General features: G+C 37.9%; 1 protein-coding gene across 6 annotated transcripts in view; it reads right to left on the bottom strand.

The window, feature by feature from the left end:
• Positions 1-26,983, bottom strand: part of CNTNAP4 (contactin associated protein family member 4) — a 419,915-nt gene that overhangs the window by 256,120 nt on the left and 136,812 nt on the right. For all 6 annotated transcript variants that reach the window (XM_036741850.1, XM_036741849.1, XM_036741851.1 and 3 more), the window contains exon 2: positions 12,015-12,162. In XM_036741850.1, the coding sequence (XP_036597745.1) occupies positions 12,015-12,162 (148 nt within the window). The remainder of the gene's footprint in view (positions 1-12,014; positions 12,163-26,983) is intronic.

The following is a 26,983-nucleotide window of genomic DNA, read 5'->3' as shown; positions in this document are numbered from 1 at the left end:
TCAATACAATGACTTCAGAAGGCTAAAGAAGAATCAGGAAGAGGAAAGAGACCAAAAGGATAGAGTAAGCCATATATATTTCAGACAGAAAATGTGCAAGTGTCTTTTTTTCTCGATTATATTTATCTATTACAAAGAAAAGCTTCTATTTCAGGGGTTGAGAGGCTATGACAGAGAATTAGTGGGTAGTGAGTGATGCAAAAAAAAAAAAGAAAAGAAAAATCTGTCAACGAAGCATTAAAATAATAAACAGAAGAGAGAAATTCGGAAGGGGACACAGATAAACAGGGCAATTTTGTTATTATTGTGTAAAATTAGCACACACTCAAAAACTCATTTGATGTAATAGAAGCTCAGAGGTTTTTGTTGTTTTTTTTTTTAAATAAAATCCTTTTTATCTGTTCTTTGTATTCTGAAATGCTTATGTTTGTTGATGGTTTTCAAAAAGTCACAGTAAAAAGAAAATGTTAAAAAAAAACTTTTAAAAAAAGAAAGAAAACTACTGACCTCAATAAGGAACATCTGAATAATAAGAGAATTAACCTTAATTTGAGAGGTGATAAATGAGATCTTGGTGAGAAGGACAGTAATCTATTCTATTAATTCCCTTGGCATGCCTCCAAATATTTAAATAGAAATATGTCCTTCTAAATGAGAAAAAGAGAGAGAGAGAGAGAGAGAGAGAGAGAGAATAATCTGAGATTGTACATCAAATAAAAAGGGGGGAGGTGTGGAATACATAATGAATCTTTCCTGGATATTTATAAAGTCAGACTTGGAAAAATAACCGTTCCTTTTTTTTCTTTTTCAGTCATATATTAACATCTATGTTTTACAAATGAATAGAAGCTTTTCTTGGCTTCATTAGAGGAAAATATAAATCAAATCAAGACAATGCTAAGGTTCTCTGCAACAGCTATAATAAAGCCGCAGCACCGATGCAGAATGTAGGTACTCGAAGTCTACATCACTGAATTGGGTTTTAAAGAGATGCAGAGGAAGCACTCAACTGGCACTTGAAAAATCAACAGGAAGAAGTTGTTCGACATTTATGCAGTGGCATAAAAGAAAGCAAAGCAATTTAAACGATGTTAAGATATAAAACATCTACATTTGGCACAATCAAAGAGATGACGGCATCCAGTGAAATATGTATATAAACGGACAGTGGATGACTTTAATAGCACTACTTTAGACTGACTAAAGTAGAGAGCAAAATGGAAGCAATGCCTATAAGTGTTAATAACTACAGTGTCAATATGACCTAACACTTATTACACTTATGAATTTTGGGGTAAATTATGATTATCATTGTTACTGCTGGCATTATTATGTCTTGGTTAACATTAAGTAGGATGACTAGGAGGGATTGTGAAAGGAACTTTTTAATCTGTGCTTCCCAACCTCAGGCAGGACTATAAGGGGGAAAAAAGTTTCCATTAGATGATAACCTATCCTTTTTTATTTTTTAAGATTGTTATGGAAGCGGATTCAAAAGTTTTTCTCATTAAATTAATTCAAAAATGAAATAATTTGATGATAAAGTTCAATAGCTGGTGGTAGAAAAGCGGGAAGAAAATACTAAGAATCACACAGCTGTTAGGCTGTCTATAATATTTGCCTATGTTTTAGTACTCTAAAACCAAGATCCCTGTCCAGTGATCAAAAAAGAAATTAAGAGATTAGAACCTGCTTCATCTAGTAAATTCTTGAGCTACTTCTCAAACAGAGACATATCACAACCCAGCACATAAATAGGTACTGGAAGAAGACCCTTGCAAACCATCTAACTCCAGGGAGACAGAAGAAATCAATGTTTGCTAGTAAATATTGAGTCCCTATTTTTTGTCACTGGGAGACAAGGGACTGATATGTGTGAATAGGCAGAAATTCTCTTCACCTCATATGAGGCAGTTAGGTAGGGCAGTTCCTAAAATGTAGTACTTGTAGTCAGGCATGCCTGAGTTCAAATCCTGACTTAGATGCTTATTAGCTATGTGACCTGGGCAAGTAATTTAACTTGTTTCAACTTCAGTTTTTTCATCCAATAAGATGAGGATAATGTTAGCATCTTCCTTGCTGTATTATTATGAGGATCAAAAGAGATGATACCTGTTAATCACTTTCGTAAACTTTAAAGAAATATAGAAATGCTATTTTTAGTATTACAAAACAGGAGCTGAAATCTAAGGAGAAATGAAAAATGAGCCATGGCCTTGCTATAGGATGACACCTTTAGACTAGTTTTGGAGAGGAATATAAAAGTGTCTACCTCTAAGTACCACAACTAACATCATAAGCAACAACCTGAAGAGGAGAGAATGCCAAGACAAAAGTGAGAATGAAACTGTTCCCTCTTTCAGAGAACAATGATGGTGAAAGTTCCATCACTTCGTTCCCACCTTTGTCACTGAATCCACTTCTGGTTCTTTATCAAAAAACAGGGGGGAACATTAACTTTTTTAATGTTGCCAATTTTAAATGGATTTTATTCTCCAGGACAAAAATTGCATTTCTACTTTTTTACAATATTAAGAAAGTTCCATGTTGTTCACTTTTCTCCCTCTGCACACATTCATGTATTCAGAATGCACAGATTTACACAGTAGCTTAAATGTCACTTTTAAACCACTACTGCCTTGCCTACAAATTTGAGTCCTCAAATTTTGGAAAGCTCTGTGGAATATTTCCTTCTTCTGGGGCACTTATCTGACCTCTTCAATGGTGGGCCCAGAAGAAGCACCTCCAGATGGGGCTGCTCAACCCCCCGGGAACCCACTAGGCATCCCTCCTGGCATGCTCCCTGCACTCTGGTACAGCTTAGTAATGATGGGGTTGCAGACCTTCTCTAACTCTTTCTGCTGATGCTCAAATCCTCCCTTCTCAGCAGTCTGGTTCTTATCTAGCCAGCTGAATGTTTCATTCCGTTTGTCATGGATCTCCTGTTTGTCCTTATCACCAAGTTTGCTTTGCAGTTTTCTCATCCTCTATGGTAGCCTTCATATCGAAAGCATAAGATTCAAGAGAATTTCTGGAAGACACTTTGTCTCTCTGCTTCTCATCCTCAGCCTTGTATTTCTCAGCTTCCTGGACCATACTCTTAGACTTCTTTGCTCTGATGACCTTTGCCATTGGTGCTGGTTATGTTGTTGTCCTTGTCTGTGCTTTTATCCATAGCAGAAACATCAAGGATGCCATTTGCATCAATGTCAAATGGTACTTCAACCTGAGGAACACGCCTGGGTGCTGGGGTGGGGATTCCTGTGAGCTCAAACTTGCCAAACAGGTTGTTGTCCTTTGGCATTGCTCTCTAACCTCCGTAAACCTGAATGAGCTGACCAGGTTGGTTGTCTGAATAGGTGATGAAGGTCTGTGTCTGCTTGGTCGGGATGGTGGTATTATGTTTGATCACAACTGTCATAACTCCACCAGCAGTTTCAATTCCAAGGGAAAGAGGAGTGACATTCAAAAGCACTAAGTCCTGCACATTCTCAGATTTATCTCCAGAAATAATGGCAGCCTGGACAGCTGTACCATAGGCAACAGCCTCATCAGGACTGATACTTTTATTGAGCTCCTTGTCATCAAAGAAGTCTTGTGGAAGTTTCTGAATTCGGGAGATGTGAGTGAAACCAACCACCAGGATGAGGTCATGAATCTGTGATTTAAATAACTTGGCATCTTTTAAGGCCTTTTCCACAGGGTCCGGTGTGTCACAGAAGAGATCAGCATTCAGCAATTCGAAACGTTGAGGTATAGAAGTTGATACCTTCATGGAGGGAGTCAGTCTCAATACTGGCCTTGGTACTGGAAGAAAAGGTATACTTCACATATTCACAAGGGATGTGCAGATGGCGAATAGCCCTGTTGCTCTCACTGATGTCCTTCTTGTGCTTCCTTTTAAACTCAGCAATGAAATGAATGACCATGTGATTATCCAAGTCCTCTTCACCCAAGGGGGTGTTTTCTGCTATGGACTTGACCTCAAAGGCGCCATCTTCAATGGTAAGAATGGAGACATGGAAAGTGCCTCCTCCGAGGTCAAGGACCAACACATTTCTCTCAGCACCAACCTTTTTGTCCAAGCCATAAGCAGCAGCAGCAGCAGTTGGCTCACTGTTGATTTGGATCACACTGAGAGCAGCGATGGTTCTAGCATCTTTAGTGGTCTGATGTTGGGAATCATTGAAATAGGCTGGTACTGTGGCCATCCTGTGACAATCTTCCCAAGGTAAACTTCAGTAGTTTCTGTCATCTTGGCTAAGACTAGAGAAGATACTTCTGGAGAGACAGTTTTGGTCTCCCCTTTGTATTCTACTTGGACCTTAAGCCTGCCTTCATCATTCACCACCATGAAGAATGCTTCATGTCTGTCTGTACAACTGCATCATCAAATCTACAACTAATCAGACGTTTCGCATCAATAACTGTGTTGGTAGGGTTCATTGAAACTTGATTCTTTGCATCATCACCAATTAAACATTCGATATTGGTGAAGATGACATAGCTTGGTTGGTCCTGTTTCCTTTGTCATTAGCAATGAGCTCCACTTTCCCATGTTGGAAAACTCTCACACAGGAAAAAGTGGTGCCAAGATCAATGCCAACTGTGAGTCCCTTCAACATGGTTGCTGGGGAGTTGGGCATCATAGCTGACTGCTGTGGAAGAAGAAGGGCTGCTGCTGTGCTGAGTAGAGGATATTAACTTTCTGCGTTGGCCAAGTCTTCTCAAAAAAAAACAACAAACTGGATTCTCTAAGATAATGTTCAATTTGTATGAGTGTGTCCTTGCGATGATTAAGAGAAGTAGGACAGTGAGAGATTTTAGTTACCTTGGGAGCCAGAGACAGAGAAGTGAATTCACTTTCCAAATAACTGAAGAGAAGGATTGTATCCCTGACTGTGGACTCAAGAAAATTCAAAAACATTTCATTGATAAGCAACATTGTAATTCCCCCAACACAGGGGAAAAATAAGTTACATGAATCTAAACCAAATGGATTCCTTTGAGCAAAGAATGAGCTAAGCAGTGGCAGAGTCTGAAATTTGGTAAGACTCACAGCCACAGAACTGGAGAGATGGAAGAAGCTTCAGCAGAGAACTAGACCAGCCCATTAATGAAACAAATCTCAGCTATAAAATACTTAGTAATTGATCATCCACTGTTTGCTCAAGATGGTGAGACCTACAACCTATCAGTGCAAGTCGACCCACTTTAGGAAGGTTCTAATCGTTGGCAATCTTATTTTCTTACATCAAATTTACCTGCAACTTCTACTTATCGCTCTCAGTGCAGCCTTCTCCATTCAAATGGAAGAAATGTAATCCCTCCTTATCATGGCCCTTCCAGTACTTGTACACAGATCTCAGGTCCTCCCTGAGTTTTTTTTTTTTTCATGTTCCTTCAACTAATCCTCATGTCATGATCTCAAGGCCCTTTACCATCTTGATTAGCCTCCTTTTGACCCTCTCCAGCTTATCAATGTCCTTCCTAAACGGATAATACTAAAAACACTAGTATAGATGTTGTCCAATAAGGGTGGAGTAGAGTAAGAGTATCATTTTTCCTGGAAGCAATGTCCCTCTTAAATCAGTCCAAGATCCTATTAGCATTTTGGGCTAATACATGACATTACTGATTCATATTGAGCTTGTAGTCCACTCAAATCTCCAGCTCTTTTCCAGAACAACAGCTTCTATCCATGCCTCTGTAATATCAATCAAGTTGGGACTTTTTTTTTTTTTACTGTTTTAGAATGATAAATTAATTGTCTTTGATTGAGCCTTACTAGGTGCAAAGCCCCAGGTCCCAACCCCTATCTACTAGGTGCTAAGCCTATGTGGGCATGAAGCCCTCAGGGTCCTAAGGGGAGTTGCTAAGACTGCCCAAGTGGGAGCCTAAGTTCTGGTCGCTCAGATGACGTTTGATGACAGCTAAAGAGTGTATATAAAGAAATAACAGAGCTATTTGCCGGGGGCTCTGAGCCATAGGAGGAGTGGCGCATGACTCTGGGCCAGTGGTTGTTATGAGCTCCCCAGCTCCTGAACTCAGATACTGGTGGTTCCTTGGTAACTATGCATTGAGATTTGACTCAAACAAGGTCTGTCTGTTGATGTTTGTAATTTTTCTGTATTTGCTCTGAAGTTCAGGGTGCTGGCTTTTTCCCCTGAACTAAGCAAATGGTATTTCTATGTTGGATTGAAATAAGATTGCTAACCCCTTAACATTACTTTCCTTAGTAAAGCAGATCAAAGAACCTGTGCTGACAGTGTTCTTGTTGTTGGGCTTGTATTGGTCTTTCTCCCCCACAGCAGTTGCTAGCCGAATTGTTGCAACACTCTCTCAATCTAATATTTTTAGAGTTAACTTTTGTGATGAAATGCAAGGCTTTATATTTATTTAATCTTAGTAGATTAAGCCCAATTTTCTAACCTGTCAAGATCCTTTTGCATCCTGACTCTGTCAACCACTGTGTTATCGATACATATCAGCTGTGTGTCATATGTAAATCTGATGAGTTTACCATCTATACTTTATACAAGTTATTGACAAAAAATTCCAACACAGGGCCAAGAACAGATTCTTGGGATACTCCACTTGAGGCCTGTTGCAACACTGACACTGAACAATAAACATCAACTCTTTAAATCTAATCATCTAACTAGTTCTAAATCTAGTGGTAGTATGATTATACTATTGTCTAATCCAGATGTGGGAAATCTGCAGCCTTGAGACCACATCTGGCCCTGTAGGTCCTCAAGTGTGGCCCTTTGACTGACTCCAAACTTCACAGAACAAATCCCCTTAATAAAAGAATTAGTTCTGTACAACTTAGATTCAGTCACAAGGGTGAACTTAAGGACCTAGAAGGCCACGTGACTCTAATCTCCATCTCTCCATCTCCTTCTTAAGAACAGTAGGAGATAATTTATCAAGTTTGCTTAAACTATAGGTAAACTATATGCACAGCTTCTTCATCATCTATTTATTTGTTAGTTCTGTCCCCAACTTTCCCAAAAATCCTCATCTGGTATAAATTGTTCTAGATGAAACCACCCTGCCTCACTGTAATCATTGTTCACCCTTCCAGGAGTTTTCTAGGTGCTTTTGGTGCTTCTGGCCTTGGGCAGTTTCTCCCATCTTTAAAAAAGAAGTTTTAGGGAATTTATTCTTGTCCAAGGAAACACATGAGCAGAGACACTGGGGAGGAGTCCTTCCACCCACACTGCATGAGGCTCCATTCAGGAGGGGTGTAGTCAGCTTTCCTGATGAACCAAATGACTCTAAATCACAACCACTATTAAATAACACTTAACAAAAGGAGCTTTACGTACAGCATTGCCTCAGCTGGATTCAACTCTCCTTAGTTTTAGATTTGCCACAGTGGCATGCCTGGTTAGAAGGGCATCTTGACTTTCATGGAAGTAGAAAATCCATAATATATCTTTGGTTCTGGCCAATATGGGAATTTGTTAAGCTTGATTATGCATATTATTCAGGGATTTTTTTCTTTTTCTTTTTTAAGTTGAGTGGGGGTAGCCAATGGGGAAGGATGTTAGGGAAATAATTCGCACCCTCCCTCTTGAAAATTGGAAAAGAATAGGTCAGAAGGAATTACATATAAGAAGGATAGTTTTGAAAGTTACATGTTTAAATTATCATACACTTATTAAAAAGCAAGCTCTTCATAATAGATATTTTGAAATTTAATGTACAGTCTCATTATTCTTTTCTACAATGTGTATGGAAATAGTCACTTTTTTAATTTGTTAAGTTCAGAATAAAAAAAATAAAGAAAAAAACTGAAGCAATAGGGAGTTGCTAGAAAGAAGGCCTGGTCAATGATACCAAATACTGTAAAGAGGTCAAGATAAAGACCAAGAAAAGAACTCCAGGTTTAAAACTGATAATTGGGGGAAATTAATAAATGAAATGCCTTGAAGTGGTTATATTTATCATTTTCTGATCAATCACATTACAAAGTGTTATATTTAAGATATTATCATTACTAATTAAAGACATCGCTGATTCTTTTTTTGTGTCTTTTCATATTAGAAGTGGTAGATTTCCCTACAACAATCTATATTCTTTCATAGGATCCTCCTTAGAGCACTGAAGTATAAATTTGGCCCCAGCTCTAACATTAGTTTTGTGACTTTAAGTCAATTCATTTCCTCTCTCCAGGCTACTCTCAGTTCCTGAGATCTCTGCAATAAGGTTAAACTATGACCCTGAATGTCCTTTCTAGCTCTATGAGTCTTTCATTTGTAGCATACATACATGATTGGATGAAGATTATTTGTATGTGCTGGTCCTATGCATGGAGAAATGTTGTCTGGCCCCTCATAACAAGTAAACCCATGACTTTTAAACTCATAAATATTGTGTTCCATCTCCTTAAGTTAAGGTAAAACCTCTGTGGAAAGATAACCAAGCTAAAGGAAAATCAGAATCCGTACTAAGGTGATGGTTTGATTTTTATTACATTAATGAACTTAAAATTGTTTCCTGAGTAGTGGAAAAGTAGAAGTAAATTGTACGGGATCAAACCATCCATTTAACATGAAGAATCCTGGGCATAATGGAACTTAAGCATGCTCATGGAGCTTGTCAAGAGATGCAAGTGAATGAATCTAAGAGAGAAAGTATCATAAAATGCTATTTCTGGATATTGCATTAGAGGTCACTGTCTCTAATCTCATCCTTTTACATATGGAAAACAATACAAACAAACTGAGGTTCAGAAAGGTTGAATGAATTTTCTAAGCTTTCATGATTATCTGAGACTATAACCTAGGTTGCTGGATTCCTAATCCAAGGTTCTAAACAGACAGATAGACAGACAAACAGACAGATAAATGATATAGACACACACATACACACACACATATATATATATGTGTATATATATTTATATGTATATATACATATATATGTTATGTGAACAGAGAGCTATGAGAAGAGATATACATATCTCTCTATATGCATATATACATGTTTTCTTAATTATAAAAATCATAGCATTTTTAAAATACTAAAGAAAAAATGGATGGTAATAAAAACAGGGAGAAAAGAAAATGGAGTAATGAAGGGAAATAGAGCTTGCGATGTTATTCAGATAAAATAAGGATGCGCTGCCAGAGAACAGCTCTGGATTTAATTCTGAAAGTACCTCTTAAGGTCCCTGAAGGGAAGGATTGTGTTGATTTTCATTACTGTACTGCCAGTGTCTTATGTCGTATGTACTGGACAACTGATAAAGCTGAATTGAAATGAATCATTTCTGAAAAGCCTAGGAGTCATCTTAGGAGTCTTATCTTAGGAGTCACAGAGGTAGAATACAATTATACATAACAAATGTTTCGTTAGTGAATACACTTATTTCCACAAAATTGCATGCTCACCCCTATATATGCAATCTAATAAACATTTATTAAGCACCTATTGTGTCCAGAGCCCTGCGTCATTGCCTCTAAATGAAAATGCCCTCTCTACCTCCTCTTGGATGAATTATACACATGACATTTAAAACTCCATCTGTCAGATTTTACCTGGCTCAGGAAGCCGCCCTTGCACAAGTCCTCCTCAGCCTGATTATTCTTCTACTCAGCACCCGCTCCGCACCATAAACTTAGCTTGTAGTACAGTAGTTAGCACTTCTGCAATGCTATTCCAGAGTGGTTTTGTGACTTTCTATATGTATATCTTTTCTCACTTAGTATCCTGAAAGTTCTGCAGTAGGTTGTATGTTTTTTGGGATTCTTGTTTGTTTGTTTTGTTTTTGTTTTAAGACCATTTTTCGGACTAGAAAGTATATATAAAATATTCAATAAATTCTGACTTTCTGAGTGAATGAATGAATAGGTAAATGAATGTCCTTGACCACTATAGCACATGGAGTGCATGTATATCCTTTTCAGTGCTGGCTTTACGCACAAGTAGAGCATGTGGCCATCTACAAAGTCTCCACTGAAGAGTGATAAGGCTCCATCTAACAATAACCACAAAAGCCCCTTACAGGCATTCATATCATGAAAGTGATTCCTTGGATCAAGCATTATTTCTAGAAGATCCCTGTTCAATATAAGTATGCTAACAGCAAGGAGTAACACAGTAACCCACTTACTAAGATATCATTAATATGGCTCAGTGTATCGGGTTCTGCATGTCATTCATCAAGCAGCAGGATCCAGATGGAACAGGACAAAGGAAAGGTACATTTCATAAAACTTGAATGACAGAAAGTCAAGGTTAAAAGGCCAAAAGGTGAAGAAGAATTGAAAACATGTTGGACTGCTCAGATGAGATAAACTTGTGAAAAGGGGGAGAATGGCTAAGTGAGAAAAAAAAGGGGTGGACTGACATCTAAGTGCCCCGTGTTAGCGTACTGGTTCTGAGACTGCCTACCTGTTGAACTTTGGGTAAGTCACAATTTCTCAATGCATCAGTTAAATCAGAGGTTCCCAAACTTATGTGGCCTACTGGCCCCTTTTCAAAAAAGAAAAAAATAATTACTTTGGCCCCTCCTGGAAATCTATTTTCTTTAACCTTTTAACTTTTCTCTTTTTTTTTGAAATTTACTTCATTTCAAAAATATATAGTTGCTTTTTTAATGATGCACCTTAAATTTAATAACATTATAAATTTGGGGGGTTTTTCTTGAATTCAAATTCTGTTGATGAAATACTGTGTCATGTAACCATATAGTATTGCGTTGTGAACAAGTCATCATGCTCACGTATTCCTGCCAATTTCTACTGATGCATGCTGGACTACGTACTCACCTGCCAACACTTGCTTGTCAAGACTGTTGACGAAATTGACCACTGATGGGTTATAACTTGTATTTTATGTGTTTATTTGGAAAATAATATAATCATTACTTTAACTCTGTTATACAACAGATGAAATATGTACCAATGGTTTGTCAAAATTTTCTTATCTTCTCTTCTTTCCTTATGCTTCCACCCCACCCTTAATTTTTATTCAATGCCTCCCAATTGCACCCAAGGCTACTAGCTACTACCAAACCCCACCTATCATTTCCATACCTCCTAGGGGGTGGTATCACTCACTTTGGGAACCTCTGAGTTAAATCATCTGTGAAATAAGGGGGTTGCACTAAATGATCTCTAAGATTTCTTCCAACTTCGACATTCTGCAGTTCTGTGAGAGTGGAATCATTAAGAGTGAATACCATGTTTAAAGGAAATTTGAATGAGTCTTGTCTTTGTATGACCTTGGGCTAGTCATTTAACTTTGTTCCTAGATTTCCCAACATGTGAGTGAATGGTATTACCCCTGATTTCTCCTACATTACAAAAGTGGTTGTAGGATAATGTGCATGAAAAGTCTTTAAAATTGAAAGCATTTTGAAAATATCATACAAATTATTTCATATAAGAAAAATAGAGTCATGGAAATTACAAACTTCAGAATAGTTTTATGTATAACAGACTTAAGAAAAATGCGTTAAATATTCCTTTAACGGAAATTTCATATTCTGTACAAAGTTCTTTATTTTAAAAATTCATGCTTGGATTTAGGATGTTTGCCATTTCATTAAAAGAGGAAATGTTTCTTTTGGCTACAGAGGTTAGTTTTCCATGCCTTAATCATATTAGGATGCCATAAAGGTTGTAGAATTTTCTAAGTAGAAAACCATCTCTGCTTATTAAACTCTGAGTCCCAAAGATAAAGGCTGCTAATAACATACAATATGAAAACAAGGCAAAACCAAAACCAAATGTTAAATACCTGGAATTTAGCATATAACAAGTGATAACATTTTTGGTTAATTGAACAGAGGGCTATATATTTAATACCTTCATCTTCAAATTAAAAATGCAAAAGCCTTTAAAAGTAATGTCATTTACAGGAAACAAGGCTTTGAATAAAAATCAGGTCTAGCTGCAAAATGGCATTCAGATAGGTTTTTTTTGTTTGCTTGTTTTTATTTTTTTTAAATTCTACATTGACATTTATTTCATTTAGGCAAAAAGGCAAACACTCACTGTATGAGCAACCATATACTTCAATCCGCATCCCAATCCTGCCATTAGGATTCCAGTCCAGAGGGATGAAGCGTAGAAACCTAGCTTTGATGGAATGTTGAAGTTTATAGTATACAACGCTGTCTGCATTTGTGTTTCCTGAAAAACCCTAGAAGAAAATGAAAAAAAAATTCAATATATCCATAAACAATTGCTTTCATCTTGCTCCCCCTGTGCCAGTGAATATTGTCTAGCTTGTTTTCTTAATTTGAAAAGGCCTGTTTTCACTATGGGGGGGAGGGGAACTATACTAATCTTTAAGAATAATATGAATACCTCTGCTCCAACCATGTATTAGTTACTATTATGGGAGATTTCCCTTATATCTCTAGGGTAGTTTAAATTTCAACAGAACCATGACACTAGTTCTGAACTATGGTTTACTCATTTTAAAGTAGCTACAGCTTTTATATAGTACCCACCTTGAAAACCCCCTTTCCTCATCTCTACAAACACCCTGACAGTAATCAGACAGAAAACACTGGGAAAAAAAAAAGTCTTTTGCTTTATAAAAGAACTCAAGAATAAATTGTAATTTGTCTCCAAATAACTGATGTTATCTTACTATCCGAGATGGAGTAAACAAAGTGAGAACTCCAGAATTCAGTAATATCAGAGTTGAAAAGGACTTTGGGTCATAGAGTATGACCCAAACCTAAACAGGAATTTGTTGTATAATGCCCTGACAAGTGGTCATCTCACCTCTGCTGGAAGAGCTCCAGTGATAGAGAGTGGACTAGGGAGGGGGGAAAGGAAAGGTATATATATGGAGAGAGAGAGAGAGAGAGAGAGAGAGAGAGAGAGAGAGAGAGAGAGAGAGAGGAAGAGAGAGAGAGAGAGCGCCTAGAGCCTACTATATGCCAAGCACTATACTAAATGATTTTTATAAATATTATTTCATTTGATCCCATAATAATCTGCAAAGTAGGTGCTATTATCATCCCCATTTTACAGTCGAGGCCAACAGAGATTACGTGACTTGCCAGAATCCCACAACTCACAGGGGTCTGAGGCTAGATTTGAACTGAAGTGTACCTGAATCCAAACCCAGCTCTCTATCCTCTCTAGCAGTTTGCCCTCCCATTCCACTTTTAGATAGTTCTAATCATTGCAAAGTTGGCACTCTGGAGAGGATAAATCTCCTTAGGGCTGCCGAACAAATCATGCCCTGAAAGATCTGTAATCCCCTGTTGATTGCTGAGTAGTAAGAGTCAATGGTTCTAGACATTGCTGTTCAGTAACCTTTATTGAGGAAGGAACACGCACATGTGATGAGATCATCCCATGGGACAGGCAGAGAGTTGGCCTCCCTGCTTCCATTTCTGTACATGCACTCACTCTCACTGAGCCAATACAGGATAAATGCATTTATACCCGGGTACTTTTATTCAACTACAAAAAGCAGCAATTTTATTGACCCATAGAATAGTAGGCAGAAAGTTAAACAGAAGTATCCCAGAACTAACTCTGTGTTGTAAAAGATGGTAAGATGATGGTGATAATGATTAATAATAATACTAGTAAAAATGGAAATCAATGTAAATGATTAAAGGAAATTGTAGAAAATTTGCAACTCATCACTGAAGGCTACAGAAATTGGGGAGCTACTGAAGATCTAACAAGACATAACCTGATGGCTAGGAGTATATGTGAAAAGCTTATGATTTTTCGTGGATGCAGAGATAATAGCTCCTCATACTCTCAATACAAATCTCTCAGAATATCTTGGAGAATGAAACCAACAAACTACTAGAACCAGACACAAATCTAACAGCTACCCAAAGTTGCACGGCTTCAGTGATTAAAAAAAAAAGCTTAAGAATATCAATCAATTAACATTTATTAAGCATCTACTATGTGCCAGGCACTACGTGAACCACTAAAGATAAAAAAAAGCAAAAGACAATCCTTGTCCTGAAGGAGCTTATAACCTAAGGACGGCATGAAAACAAATATATGCAAAGCCATAAATAAGACCACATCAAAATCTCCAACTTTCATGAAATAAAAAGTTTTCAAACTATAATCACCTAGCAGAAGAAATCAAAATCATATAAAACACTTAACATATGGGAATAGAAGATACATATTATTCCCATCACCCTGTATATGCTTGGGGTTGTATTAAGAATGTTGACAAAAGATGAACATACATCTTAACACTTCTATGCAACTATATATATAAAAAAATTTCTACCCGGGCAACAGTTCCTCAAATGCTGAATGTAAAAGAATAATAGCAGTATAGCAACTTGTCCCAGAAAAAATCCCATCTGAATTCCTTTGTGCTTTTCTAATGACAACCATCACAACATGTATTTATGATACATTGATGTATTACATAAATTATATAATGTGTTGGGAAAGATTGAAATCAAAAGGCAGAGGGGATGGCAGAGGATGAGATGGATAGATAGTGTCATGGAAAAAACAAACAAGAATTTGGACAGGTTTCAGAGAGACAGTGGAGGACAGAAGAGTGTGGTGTGCTGTGGTCAGTGGGGTCACAAAGAGTCAGCCATGGCTGAACGACAACAAAAATGTCTGCAAAGAGCTTTATAAGCATTATGTCCTTTGAGTCTATATCAACCCTGTGAGAGAGGTACCAGTATCTCCATTTTACAGATGAGGAAACTGAGTCTCAGAAAGGTTAAATTACTTCACAAACACCAAACAGGCCATAAGCGGTAGGGCTGGAATTCAAATACATATCATCTGACCCCAGAACCAGCGTTCTTTCTATTATGCCACATACTGGGTTTAAGGAATATGTTAAAAATTTTCAAAGTGAGTGTATTTTGTCCTAATTGTTGTTGTCGAGTCGTTGAAGTTATTGTCCCACTCTTCATGTGGTTTTCTTGGCAAAGATACTGGAGCGGTTTTGCCATTTCCTTCTCCAGCTCATTTTACGGATGAAGAACTGAAGCAAATAGGGTTAAGTGACTTGTCCAGGGTTGCTGCATTTGAACTCAAGAAGATGAGTGTTCTTGACTCCAGGCCTGGCACTCTATCCATGGAGCCACTCAGCTGCACTTAGCTAAAATGTACTCACGTAAGGACATGGAAATCGTGGAATTGGTCCTTTTTCTCTGAAAGGTTGCTTTGGGGAACTGGAAAAGCTAGTAAAAAACTGTGAATAACTCAGTTCTGATTCACCCGCAATATTGGAAAATGTTACATCAAATCCACAATTTATTGACAGTGTATAAGAGGAGGTACTAGACTTGAACTGCTGGAGAAATAGGTATCAGCAGAGATGTGAAAGTTCATTATGAATCATGGCTTAAGGCCGCCAGAAAAATCTAATGGTCTCCCAGGCTACACCGAGAGAGTCATAGGCCAGGATGAAGGAAATGATACACATCCCACTACACTCTACCATTCTAGGTACTGTGTTCAGTCCTTAGAGCCACATTATGAGCTACCATTTTTTAACATGAACGCCATCCAGTGAAAGGTGAAAAGATGGTTGAAAAGTCTCTTCATACTCTGTGATTCTGCATTTCTGAAATGTTGTTTCAAAAGGAACTTAACGGGCAAAAGTATTATTAATTACCAAAGTAGAGACTTGAAGCAGCCTCAGTGCTGAATGAGTCATCTTGTGTCTATGCAGCTGGGTGGTGTAGTGAGTAGGGTGCAAGATCTGGAGTCAGGAAGGTATGTGGTTAAATACTGCCTCAGATACTTGTCTGCTCTTAACCTCCTTGTGCCGCAGTTTCCTCGATTGTAAATCGAGGATAATAATAGCATCTGCCTCTGAGGGTTGTTGTAAGGATCAAATGACACAATACATGTAAATTACTTTGCAAATCTTAAATCACTATATACTGGCTATTATCACATACGGGATTACCAGCTTCTAATGAAATGTTATTTTAGACTAGATCGGAGATTTTATTGGTATAGGGAATTCACAAAGAGGATAATCTCTTTACAATTTACAGATTAGGGAGTTATCTGTTGCACTAAGTATCCCAGAATGCTCAGTTAGTATGTGCCAGAGACCAGACTGAAGCCCAGATCTTAAAACCAGTAAATTTTCCTGGCTCTCTATCCAGTACTTCATATTGCCTCTCCTTGGAGAGACATAAAACTATGTATGAAAAACTGTTTACCAGTGTGCCACAGAGAAAAAAACACATTGTATTTGGAGTCAAACAATGTGGATTCCAGTTCCAGCTCTCTACTACCAGCATGACCTTAGGTCTCAGGTCCTCAATTGTAAAATGTGAGAGTTGAACTAGATGGCCTAGAAGTTCCTTTTCACTATAATCCTATTTATAATGAATTTAATATTTGCATAAGAAATAAGATCTTCTATTGTTACTCATACATATAACTAAAAAAGTCATTGGTTTGTTGGGGTTTTTTCTGCATGTGAATTTTATTATTTTGAAAGAACATAAAGATAATCAGATTTTCATTACAACAGTGCTTTGGATTTAAATATTTGCTGAAAATATCTTCCCTGAAATATGTTTGTGAACTGAAGCATAGTGATAAAGCTACATAGCCAAAAAAATGACAGATTAAATTTGAATTAGCAATACGTCAAGATGTTAACCACATTGTGATTGTCCAGATTTCTCTCGACTCACTACGTTGATTTATTTTTCTTTTGTAAAAAGATATTTCAGGAAGGAACATACTGTCCGAAGTATCTCATTTAATTGTTTCTTTTACATTAAAGATGATGCCTCTTCTCCCTTAGCCAATTGTCACGGTTTCCTAAGTAGAATTTGTGACTTCAGTTTATCCTCTTTCTGATCCTTAACACAAGTGCCTGAGGAAGATTCCTAATGCCTCACTAGGATCCTGTCATGCCTTTCCCCCAAAACCATTAGTGGTTTCCCTCATGTACCATCCAGAGTAAAGTATATGAAGAAAGCTGAAATAAATAATCTCTTGCTCTTATCTTTGCCATCTGTACCATGCTAACAGAGTACATTGGACATTTATAATGTATAAAGGACCCTCTCTGCAGTAAGGAAATCTTTTTTATTCTTCAACAATTTTTTTAAAAGCTTTTTCCAAGACTTCTGTCATCTCCTAAAACTTCCTATACTTCTTCCTCCCCATCTCTCTCTGCTGAGGTCCTTACCCCTTATTTTTACTGAGAAAATGAAAGCCGTTTGATGTAAAGTCCCTCTGCTGCACTGAATGGAGCTGCTTCTTCAGCTCAGTCCTCATTGCCTCTCATCTAGATTATTTCAAAGACCTCCTGATTGGTTTCCCAGTCTCAAAATTTTGACCACTCTAGTGACACCTTACATAATGCTGTCAATGTGAATTTCTTTCAGTGCTGATCTGACTCTTTCACTCTTCTACTCTATAAACACCTATGGCTCCCAGCTGCCTCTAGGATAAAATATCAACTTCTCTGTTTACCATTTAAAGCTTTTCACAATCTATTCCTAGCTTATCTTTCTAGCCTCATCTAAAATTACATATCCTTCCACATTCTGCTCCAAGTAAACGAGTCTTCTCTATAGTTTTCCCCTGATAATAATCCGCCTCTTCCTGGCTCTGAGTGTCTGCTCTGGCCATCTCCATGGATGGAATTGACACCCTCCTCAAATATGTCTTACATAATTTTCTTCCTTTAGACAGCTCAAGCATCACTTTCTACATGAAACCTCTTCTGACAGCCCCCTCTTATTGCCAAGTGCTAGTCCCTTTCAAACCGTCTTGCACTTACCTTGTCTTTATTCTCTCTCTCATGTTTGGGGTGTGTGTGCGTATGTGTAAAAACCTGGAGAACAGGCACTGTTCCATTTCTTTTGCATTGTAACCACTAGGTGGCATACTGCATAGTGGAGTCAAGAGGACCTCAGTTCAAATCCTCCTGTAGAAATTTACAGTCTCTCAAATTCAGTTTCCTCATGTATGAAATGTGGATGCTGATAGCCCCTACCTTCCAGTTCCTGGCATACAAGAGCTTAATAAATACTTGTGGATTAGATAATTAAATAAAACCTGATTCTAGTATTTAAGACTGCCCATACTTTGGTTCCAACTGACACTCTATCTTTATTTGATATTGTATCTCTTCAGGTTGTCTCTATTCTAGCAAAGCCGCGTTCTATCCCCCTTTCTCCTGCTGTGTGCTCCTAACTCTATGTCTTTTTTATGCCCTCCCCCCACTCACCTAATGTGACCTGGAATCTCTCATGCACGTAAGGTATTACCTACAATCTCCTTTTCTCAAATTTCTGAAAGCATTTTGACTATTGCTCCCCTTTGAACTCACATTCCCTTTGCCTATCTTATTAGCACACGCACAAATACCACACGCCCCATCATCGGGCACAGTGCCTGACACGGAGCAGAGCCTTAACCAATACATAGTTTATTTTTGGTTTTGCTTTTCTGTAGTTTGAACAAAACATCAGTTAGTGGAGTATTTTTAAGTGTCTATTATATGTTCTGTATGTACTATACTAACCACCCGGGATACTGTAATAGTAATCTAGATTTGAAGATCTTTCCCACCCATTCATAGGCCATATGACCTGCTTACGTCACAGGAAGCCTAAGTCACGTGTGGTGGGAGGAGCTTCCTGACAGGAAAAGGAAGTGATGTCACAGGAAATGCAGGGGGGCGGGGAGAGAGAGAGAGAGAGAGAGCAGTTATGGCTGCTAATGGCTGCCCTCGTGACTGTTAGAGCTGAACACACTGATTTAGCTGTGCTGTGAGCAGGGGGTCGGAGCGGTTTTGGGATGGCGAGGCTCCATGTTGTTATATTCTATATGGAATGCTTTACTGCTCTGATGGATTGCGTAGACGGCTTGTGGGAGATGGTTCTCTGGTGTCTGAATAAATGGTTTCCTTCTTCTGCCTTCCATGTGGAGAGTCTGGTACACTTTGACGATATCATCTACGTTGTGATTATGGCCTTACTGATACAGATACAAGTACAAAGAGTGAAACAACCAGTAATGTGGTATTGGATGCCACATAATGTAATGAGAAAGAAAACTTGGGCTCAGATCGTGTCTTTTATACTGTGTGACCATGAGTGAGCAACAACCTCTCTGAGCCCATAAGACTCACTAGTGACACGAAGATTACAGTAATAGTTATTGGTCTGGGTTGTTGTAGTCAGTTCTCACACTGTGTCAAGATCACATGTCCTTGACAGGTTGACCCAATATATGCGAGCATTGTGATAGAGACTACAGGCTTACAAATACGCACAGACTCTGTTGTCATAGCAGGCAGTGGATTCTGGAAACAGGGTAATCAAATAATAGGAAAGTCAAGGTTTTAGAAGAAGTAGTCTAAAGAAAAATCCAAAGGTATGGGTAATGATTGAATACTTTATATACTCCCTATCCTGCCTCTTGATTTTTCTTCAGTGATTCACCAAAAAATTAAGATTGCTCAAAAGGCACACACCATTTACTCTTTTGATAAACTAGAAGATAACATAGATTATAAAGTTAGGAGAGAAACAAAAGAACTTGTGGAAATCAGGAAGGTGACCACTCTGATTAGCTAAGCAGAGCAAGGTGCTACTCCCAATCAGAACACATCAAACAATTCATAAATTGGAAAATATATGTGCAGACCATTAAATTCAAATTTGTTGCAGACAATATTATAGAATAATGGAGTTGATGTTTTTTATTGTTCTGGTGCCAATTGGCTTTCAATGCAAAAAATATGTGTGTGTGTGTGTGTGTGTGTGTGTGTGTGTGTGTAATATATATATATATATGTGTATATATATATGCATATTATATATATATATAACTAGATGAAATACTTCTGAATTTTGATCTTTCAGAATTTTTTTTTATTATAAAAGGCAATAAGGATTTTAAATCCTTCATTTAATTTCAAAAAGTAGGAAAAAAACTTCAAAAGAATATATAATTTATAACTATATTTTCACTTCTGTGCTTTCTCCAGACCATTAACAAGAGTATATAGAATTCCTTTAAGCTTCTAGTTTTAAATATCATTTAATTTGCCATCCATTGTTCCATTAAGAACTCCATTAAAAAATCTTTTATTTTACCTTGAAAATTATAAATGAAAATGCTACTCTGATTACCATTACACAGTCAACTACCAAATGACCCCTTCCCTAAAAAAAAAAAATCATTGGATTTGTCACAGATTTTATAATTGATTACTCTTCCCTTATCTCTACATCCCATTAATATGGTGCTGACCAGAGAAATTATTATCTTTCTGAATGTTTCAGACAACCATTTATTTATCAATTTAATCACCAACAATTTTCCCAAGTCATGAATTAAAAATTCATTTTAGAGAGGAAAGTATGATCAGTTAGCCCTCCCAAACTAGTTCCCTCACCCCGAAAGAGAAATAAAATGCTTTACTGTCCTCAACTAACTTTTCAGATTTACTTTATTCACAAGTAATGGTTCATCAAGTAAGAACCCTTAACAAAACATGAAACTTTAACAGATTGAACAACCTTTTTAATCTGTCTTTAGAACTCATGAGATAATCTGTCATTTTGGACTCAAAGGTTCTAATTTCCATCCTTGAAGCTCTATGTTTATTTAACTAAGAGCCAGGCAAGCTTCACATGATTCATAAACCCTTTTTCACTAATAAAAAGATGCTTCAGTGTGCCTAACTGTAATACTTTATCTTAGCAAAAAAATGCTGTTGCAGGTCATTTTATGCTCCAAAAATAAAGATTTATGCATTTTAGGTATTCCCCTCCCTCCACATAACTCTAACTGGAAAATAAATTATGTTAATCAGTACAATTTATCAGAATTGACCATCAAAAACTTAATAACATTTCTAAGATGCTTAATTAAAAAAGTTACACAAATTCTGTAGATAATGATCATATTATTGTGATCAAGGAAGGTGAAATCTTTGTTTTGTAACGGGGATTTTATAGGACGCAGCTTTACTTCCTGTATGCATAAGTGAAGATGTGGGTAGTGAAATGCATGGAATTAAGAATATCAGACAGGCAAATGCCTTAGGAAAAATGATCCAGTTCACATTATACCCTGTGCTACTTAAAAGTTATGAAAACATGCTATTCATAGAGAGGAAAGAAAAGGTTTAAGTGGCACTTAGTCACTCCTATCTTGTCAAGGAAAAGTGCATCTCTCGCTCACACTGACATCCTCTTTTTCTAATGAATGATCTTTGAGGGAGTGGAAGATGACTAGAAAAAGCACAAACTTTCTAACACTCACTGAGGGAAAACTTTTGACAACATGGAAACTTTTCCACATTCAGATGGTCTCTACTGACTATAGATATATTCATAATTCTATTTATATGTGTATATAGGTGAATTGCTTTCCCCATAGACAATGCTATTCCTACTCCCCTATTATCAAACCTGTTTTTTTGGTACAAAAACACCTTTCCAACCAATCATGTAACTTGCAAGACAGTGTATTTTTTTTTCAGCAACCCTCCCCAACCCCAAGAAACAACAACAAAAAAATTTATGCACCAGATATAAAGTTAACAGAAGATAAATATACAAGGTAAAATAACAGAAATACCATTTGAGCTAAAAAAAAAGAAGCAAAATTTAAAAAAACCCTCATGAAATTGTGTGGGACAAAAACTAAACCCAAAATTAAACTCAGAGGCTACTCAAGTAGAAAGTAGAAAGTAATTTTATTATGATCCCGGGGGAAAGGGAGGTCTCCGAACAGATAGGAAACAGAACTTAGCTTTTGTACCCTAACACAAACAGCCCACCCCACCACTGACCTTTTACTCTCATGGGTGGAGTTCAGGCTCACAATCTCGGGAGAAATCTAATCCAGATACAAGGGACAAGCAAATGCCCACTGAGCCAGTAACAACTCTTAAGAACACTTAGATGCTTATTTGGCGAGGTTCCTACACAGGTGGTAGTGGGGAAGAAGCGGTCCCGCCTCTCTAAGTTCTGGATTCCAATATAGTAACTGGAGACAGGCCTAGCTGTCAATCAGAAGCCCTGAGACCCCACCTCCATTTATCCTACTCAACTCACAGAAAGGCTGAGACCCAGATTCCATGAGAGGGCTTCACCATCCCACAGAAAAAATCTATTTGTAAGCATTCCGGTGGCAGTGGGGAGTTGGACAGTCTGGGCTGGCAGTTATCAACAGAATCCCACGTCTATTTCAGTATGGCTCAGATCGCTCCTTCAGTGGTCCTTTGCCTTCTTTTTAAACGCAGGTACTGGCTCCATTTTTGTGAGAGCTAGTAGGAAAGGAAAACTACCTATCTTTGCCCGCTTGAAGTCCGCTATTACCACAAGCTCATGCTTCCACCAGTGGTGCGTCAATCTTGGAGGCTTGCCTGACTCCAGAGTGTAACACTGACCTTCAGTCCTTTGTCCGGCGCTTCAAAGTTAGCACCAAACCACCAGATCAGCAGCCGCCAATCCACAGTCATCTGTTTCGGAGCAGAGAATGCTCTTCATCTCTTCCCTTCCTCTCTCTATATGACCAATCAGTGAGCTATTTAAATGCCTATTAATATGGTTTTTGTTGTTGTTCCGTCACTTCCATCATGTCCGACTCTCGCGATCCTATCTATCCCATCTGAGATTTTCTGGGCAAAGATACCAGTGGGTCACCAGGTCCTTCTCCGGCTCAGTTTACAGATGAGGAAACTGAGGCAAAGAGGATTAAGGGACTTGCCCAGGGTCACAGAGCTAGTAAGTGTCTGAGACTGCATTTAAACTCAGGAAGATGAATCATCCTAACTCCAGGTGAAGCCCTCTATCCTCTGTGCCACCTAGCTGTCCATTACATGGGCATGTGTGTGTGCGTGTGCGTGTGCGTGCGCGTGTGTGTAATGTGTATACACACACGTGTATATACACATATATAGATATTCAGCTATAAATATGTATGAACAACTCTACATGAGTGTGTGTGTATTAAAATGCTTAGAAACAAATTTCTAAAAAGGTTAAGCTTCTGTATCCCACAAAGCAGTAAATGAGAAAACAGCACATAATGACCGACACTACAAGAAAAAGAGAAAGATGCGGGGACTCTCACCCACTCTGCCCCCAAAACAAACCCACCGTATTCACCGGCGTTACCTTAACTCCAGTCTTCGCCTTCCGCGCCTCTTCCGGTTTCTTGAGCTTTTTCTTTGCTCAGCTTGCACATCTTATACCCGTAAGCCCTTTGCACAAGGTGGGTGGAGCAAGCTTAGGAGCTGAGGTTACTAGGTTACTGTCCATTCAGAGATCAGACTCCTCCCCGCCAAGTCTCTACGCTAAAGGCTGTTCCACTCAGTAGCCCCCATCATACTAGCTCAGATAAGCAATAACCAAAAAAAAAAAAAAAAAAAAAAAAAAAAAAAAGCTCATAGAGGGGAAAAAAATACAACATTAAGAAAAATAAATAGGTTACCAATGACATTGAAAAGATTGATAGAAAATGCAATAACAATATGAAGGATACTACCTTTTAAAATGCATTTCTACATCCCTTTAAGGTTCCCAAAGCACTTTCCTAATGTTATCTCAGGTCTCCTCCAACAAACTTAGGAGGTCAGTGCTATCATTATCCAGGTTTTAGATGAGGAAACTAAAATTAGGTGATTTGCCCAAAGTCACATAGTAGTAATTGTCTGAGGTGGAGTGCAGTGCCACGTAGATGTCAAGTGTCTGGGGTCTAAATTCATATAAAGAGAATTAATTGAATTCCAAAAAGATACTGCTAACAATACTACAGCTGTAGGAGACTTTATGACTCTCTCACGAGAATGATATGATTCCCAGAGAAGGGTAACTTTAAGAAAAAAGATTTTTAAAAGCAAGAGAACTAAATAAAATGTTTTAGAAGTTAGTCCTGGAAGAGTTATGACATTTTCCGACTGGAAACACTAAAATATATGCATATTTCTCAGCACCACATGGTAACTTTTCATAAATAAACATGATTCTAGAGAACAGAGTCTATTTTATTTAGAGAGTGTATTTTATCTAGTTTTTGTCCAAATAGCGTTTATTTTATCCTGGAAAATTTCTATACAGGTTTTATTCATATTGCTGTTTTTGCCTATATTCTTACTAACCTTCCAGAAACCCAGGCCTATGATTTCATAGTCATGCTGGAGTCTTCCTGGTCTCTTCGCCCTTGCATTAAATTAGTTGCCAAGTCCTATCAATTCTGCTTCCCAACACATTGCTCACGTCTGTTCATTTACACAGCCACCACACTAACTGAGGCCATCATCACTTCTTAATTGGACTAACTATTGCAGCAGCTTTCTAATCTCCCTGCCTCCAGTCTCTCCCCTTTCTACCCTGTTCTCTGCATAACTTCCTAAAGGATATTTGTAAAACACAGATCTGACCATGTTACTCTTCTGCTTAAGAAGTTCCAGTATCCCCTTGGGCGAGAATAAAATGCACATTAATTTTTTTTCTATTTAGCCTTCAAAGTTCTCCACAATCTGACTTCCATCTGCCTTTTTAGCTTTATAGCACATTGTTCACCTTCACGCACTGTGTATTCTAACCAAAATGTCCTCTTTGTTCCTCCTTATACATGACAAATTCTGGAGTCAGAGGCCTGACAATTCAGACCTCTGAAGCTCAGTACTTGCCCAATGTGGGGCAAGTCCCTCAACGACCCTGGGTTTCAGTTTCCTCATTCGTAAAATGAGGGGGGTGAATTTGGTGGTCTTTGAGTCTCTTCCAGCTCTACATCTGTAATCCTGTTGTGACGATCTTTTTGACAAGGTTTGACCTGGCTACTTTATGAAAGGGAGCCAGGTTACTAAAGACCCTGGGAATTCAATTTCTTTCCAGTTCCGAGAAAAAGGAAGCTATAGCAGGACTGGAACTGGAGGGTGGCATTTTCCATTACAATACAGTTAAGAATCTCTCTGGAGAAGGACAGAGAAAAGACTGGGACTGAGAACCGGAGAGAGTAGTGGCAAGTGCAGTAGAAGCACCAGAAATAGATGGAAGGTGCTTTCCAGAACAACACTGATACTCAGCCTTCTAGCAATGGGAGCCTTTCCCTTTCCATATGTAGAAGCTCAGCTGATTGAAAGTATCCATCAGGGAATCACTAAATTATGATTACTTGGAGAAACCACTGCCCTTGCTTTTCTCCCTCTGTTTTATTGCCGGGCGCAACAGAGAGCAGGAATCATTGCTAAGTGATTCTTTGCTATTTTAAATTTTGCGTACTGGTTATTTTTATTTTTTTTAAATAGTGGTTTACTAAATAAAGATAAGGTGGTTTTAATTGCATCCTGAATTGTGGTTTTTGCTTTAGAAAATGTGGGGCTCATGGTTAATTGATTACATTAAATTAAATTTGCTGTGAGACCACCCTCAGAGAAATTTGTGGATTTTATTTGTAATCTGTGTTTTTAAGCTTCTTTATTTTTGTAGAGAAAAGAAGCCACATGGAACAGGGGCTTTTACTCTAGATTATAACCCTTACCTATAAACCTAATTAGGTTATCTACATATAGAAATGTCCATTTGCATCAGGAACCTTTGGATTTGTAGTGGAAATAGAGACATCAAGGGAAGGTCACCTTGACCTGGCCAGAGTAGGAAAAAAAAAAAAAGGTGTAGTCAATTCTGACCACCCAAGGGAAAAGGGGATGAAAAATGCTTCTCATTCAAAGTCAATTCCATAGTGTCCTCTACTGAGCAACAAAATCTCACATTTCCCTTTGAAAATGCTGTCTTTCAGCAAGACTGGAATGCTCTCCTTTCTCATCTTAGACTCTTAGAATTCAGCCCAGGGGCTTCTCTTGCAAAAAGCCTATCCTAATCAGCTATTGTCCTTTGGATGTTTGCAAATCTTTTGTGTTTTAATTTTCTGTGCAAATGTTTTTTTTCATCCAGTAAAATGCAACTTCCTTGAAGGCAGGGGCTGTTTAATTTTTGCCTTTGTATCCCATGCATCCCAAGCACTGAGAAGAGGAACTTAGTAAATTCTTTTAAAATTGAATATGTTATATAAAAGAGTTTAACTTTTCCCTTCTTGTGTTCATTGTCGTGGGAAAACCTCCTTCACACTATTGCTACAATCTACCCTTCTTTTACAAAGATTGGATTCATTTTTGGCCATCAGTATGGACTTTTATTTCTTATTTCTAACTGTAGTGATAGTTTTGTGCCCAATCATTGCATCATTTCACTTAGGTCCCATTATGGTTTATGACACACATTTGTAAGATCTAAGGTTAGCAGTTCAGGCAATGTCAATGGAACAAAATGAAGCTAACTACAGCGTATGTATGGTAAATGAATCCTGACTTTCACCTTGTTGACCCTATAAGCTAACCAACTGAGCTTAACTGACCTAACAGGAGAAAGGCAATGTGGTTCATAAGGGGAAATCATGTCTGAATTAAATTCTCTAAGGGCAGTATGTGGACAAAGGGGAATTACTGATTGCGATTTAAGCAGGCTCTCAAAAGCCATTGAGAAGGTTACACACCAAAGACTATTTTTAAAAATAAGCCCCAGTAGAATTAGTTTCTTCAATGATAAAAAATTGGATGGGAATATATATAAATATATATATGCATATATATGTGTGTGTGTATAATATATACTATATATATACATATATATATTACATATATATGTATATATATATACATATTGTGGTACTGGAAAAATCAGCTATTGCTAAGGAAAACCCTGCCCCCAGCCCCTAACTAAAACCCCAGTTTGCATAATAAAGAATGCACTCAGATCTTTTTGGGTTTAGCAAACTTCCCTGGGACTCATGACTCCTCCAAGGAATGTCAATAGATAAGATTATCCCACTTAACGATAACCTGTCAGAATCTTTTGATCTGTCAGGACCTTTGTTCCTGTTCCCCGGGACCACCCACCACCCTGTCACCTGGCCTGTAAAATTCCAAGAGATGATTCACCACTGTACCCCGTATTTTCTATATAAGCCACTTCTTTACCCAAACC

This window comes from Trichosurus vulpecula, chromosome 1 (assembly GCF_011100635.1).
Source record: "Trichosurus vulpecula isolate mTriVul1 chromosome 1, mTriVul1.pri, whole genome shotgun sequence".
NCBI lineage: Eukaryota > Metazoa > Chordata > Mammalia > Diprotodontia > Phalangeridae > Trichosurus > Trichosurus vulpecula.
Note: the sequence above shows the minus strand (reverse complement) of the source record. Positions and strands in the feature narration are given on the sequence as shown.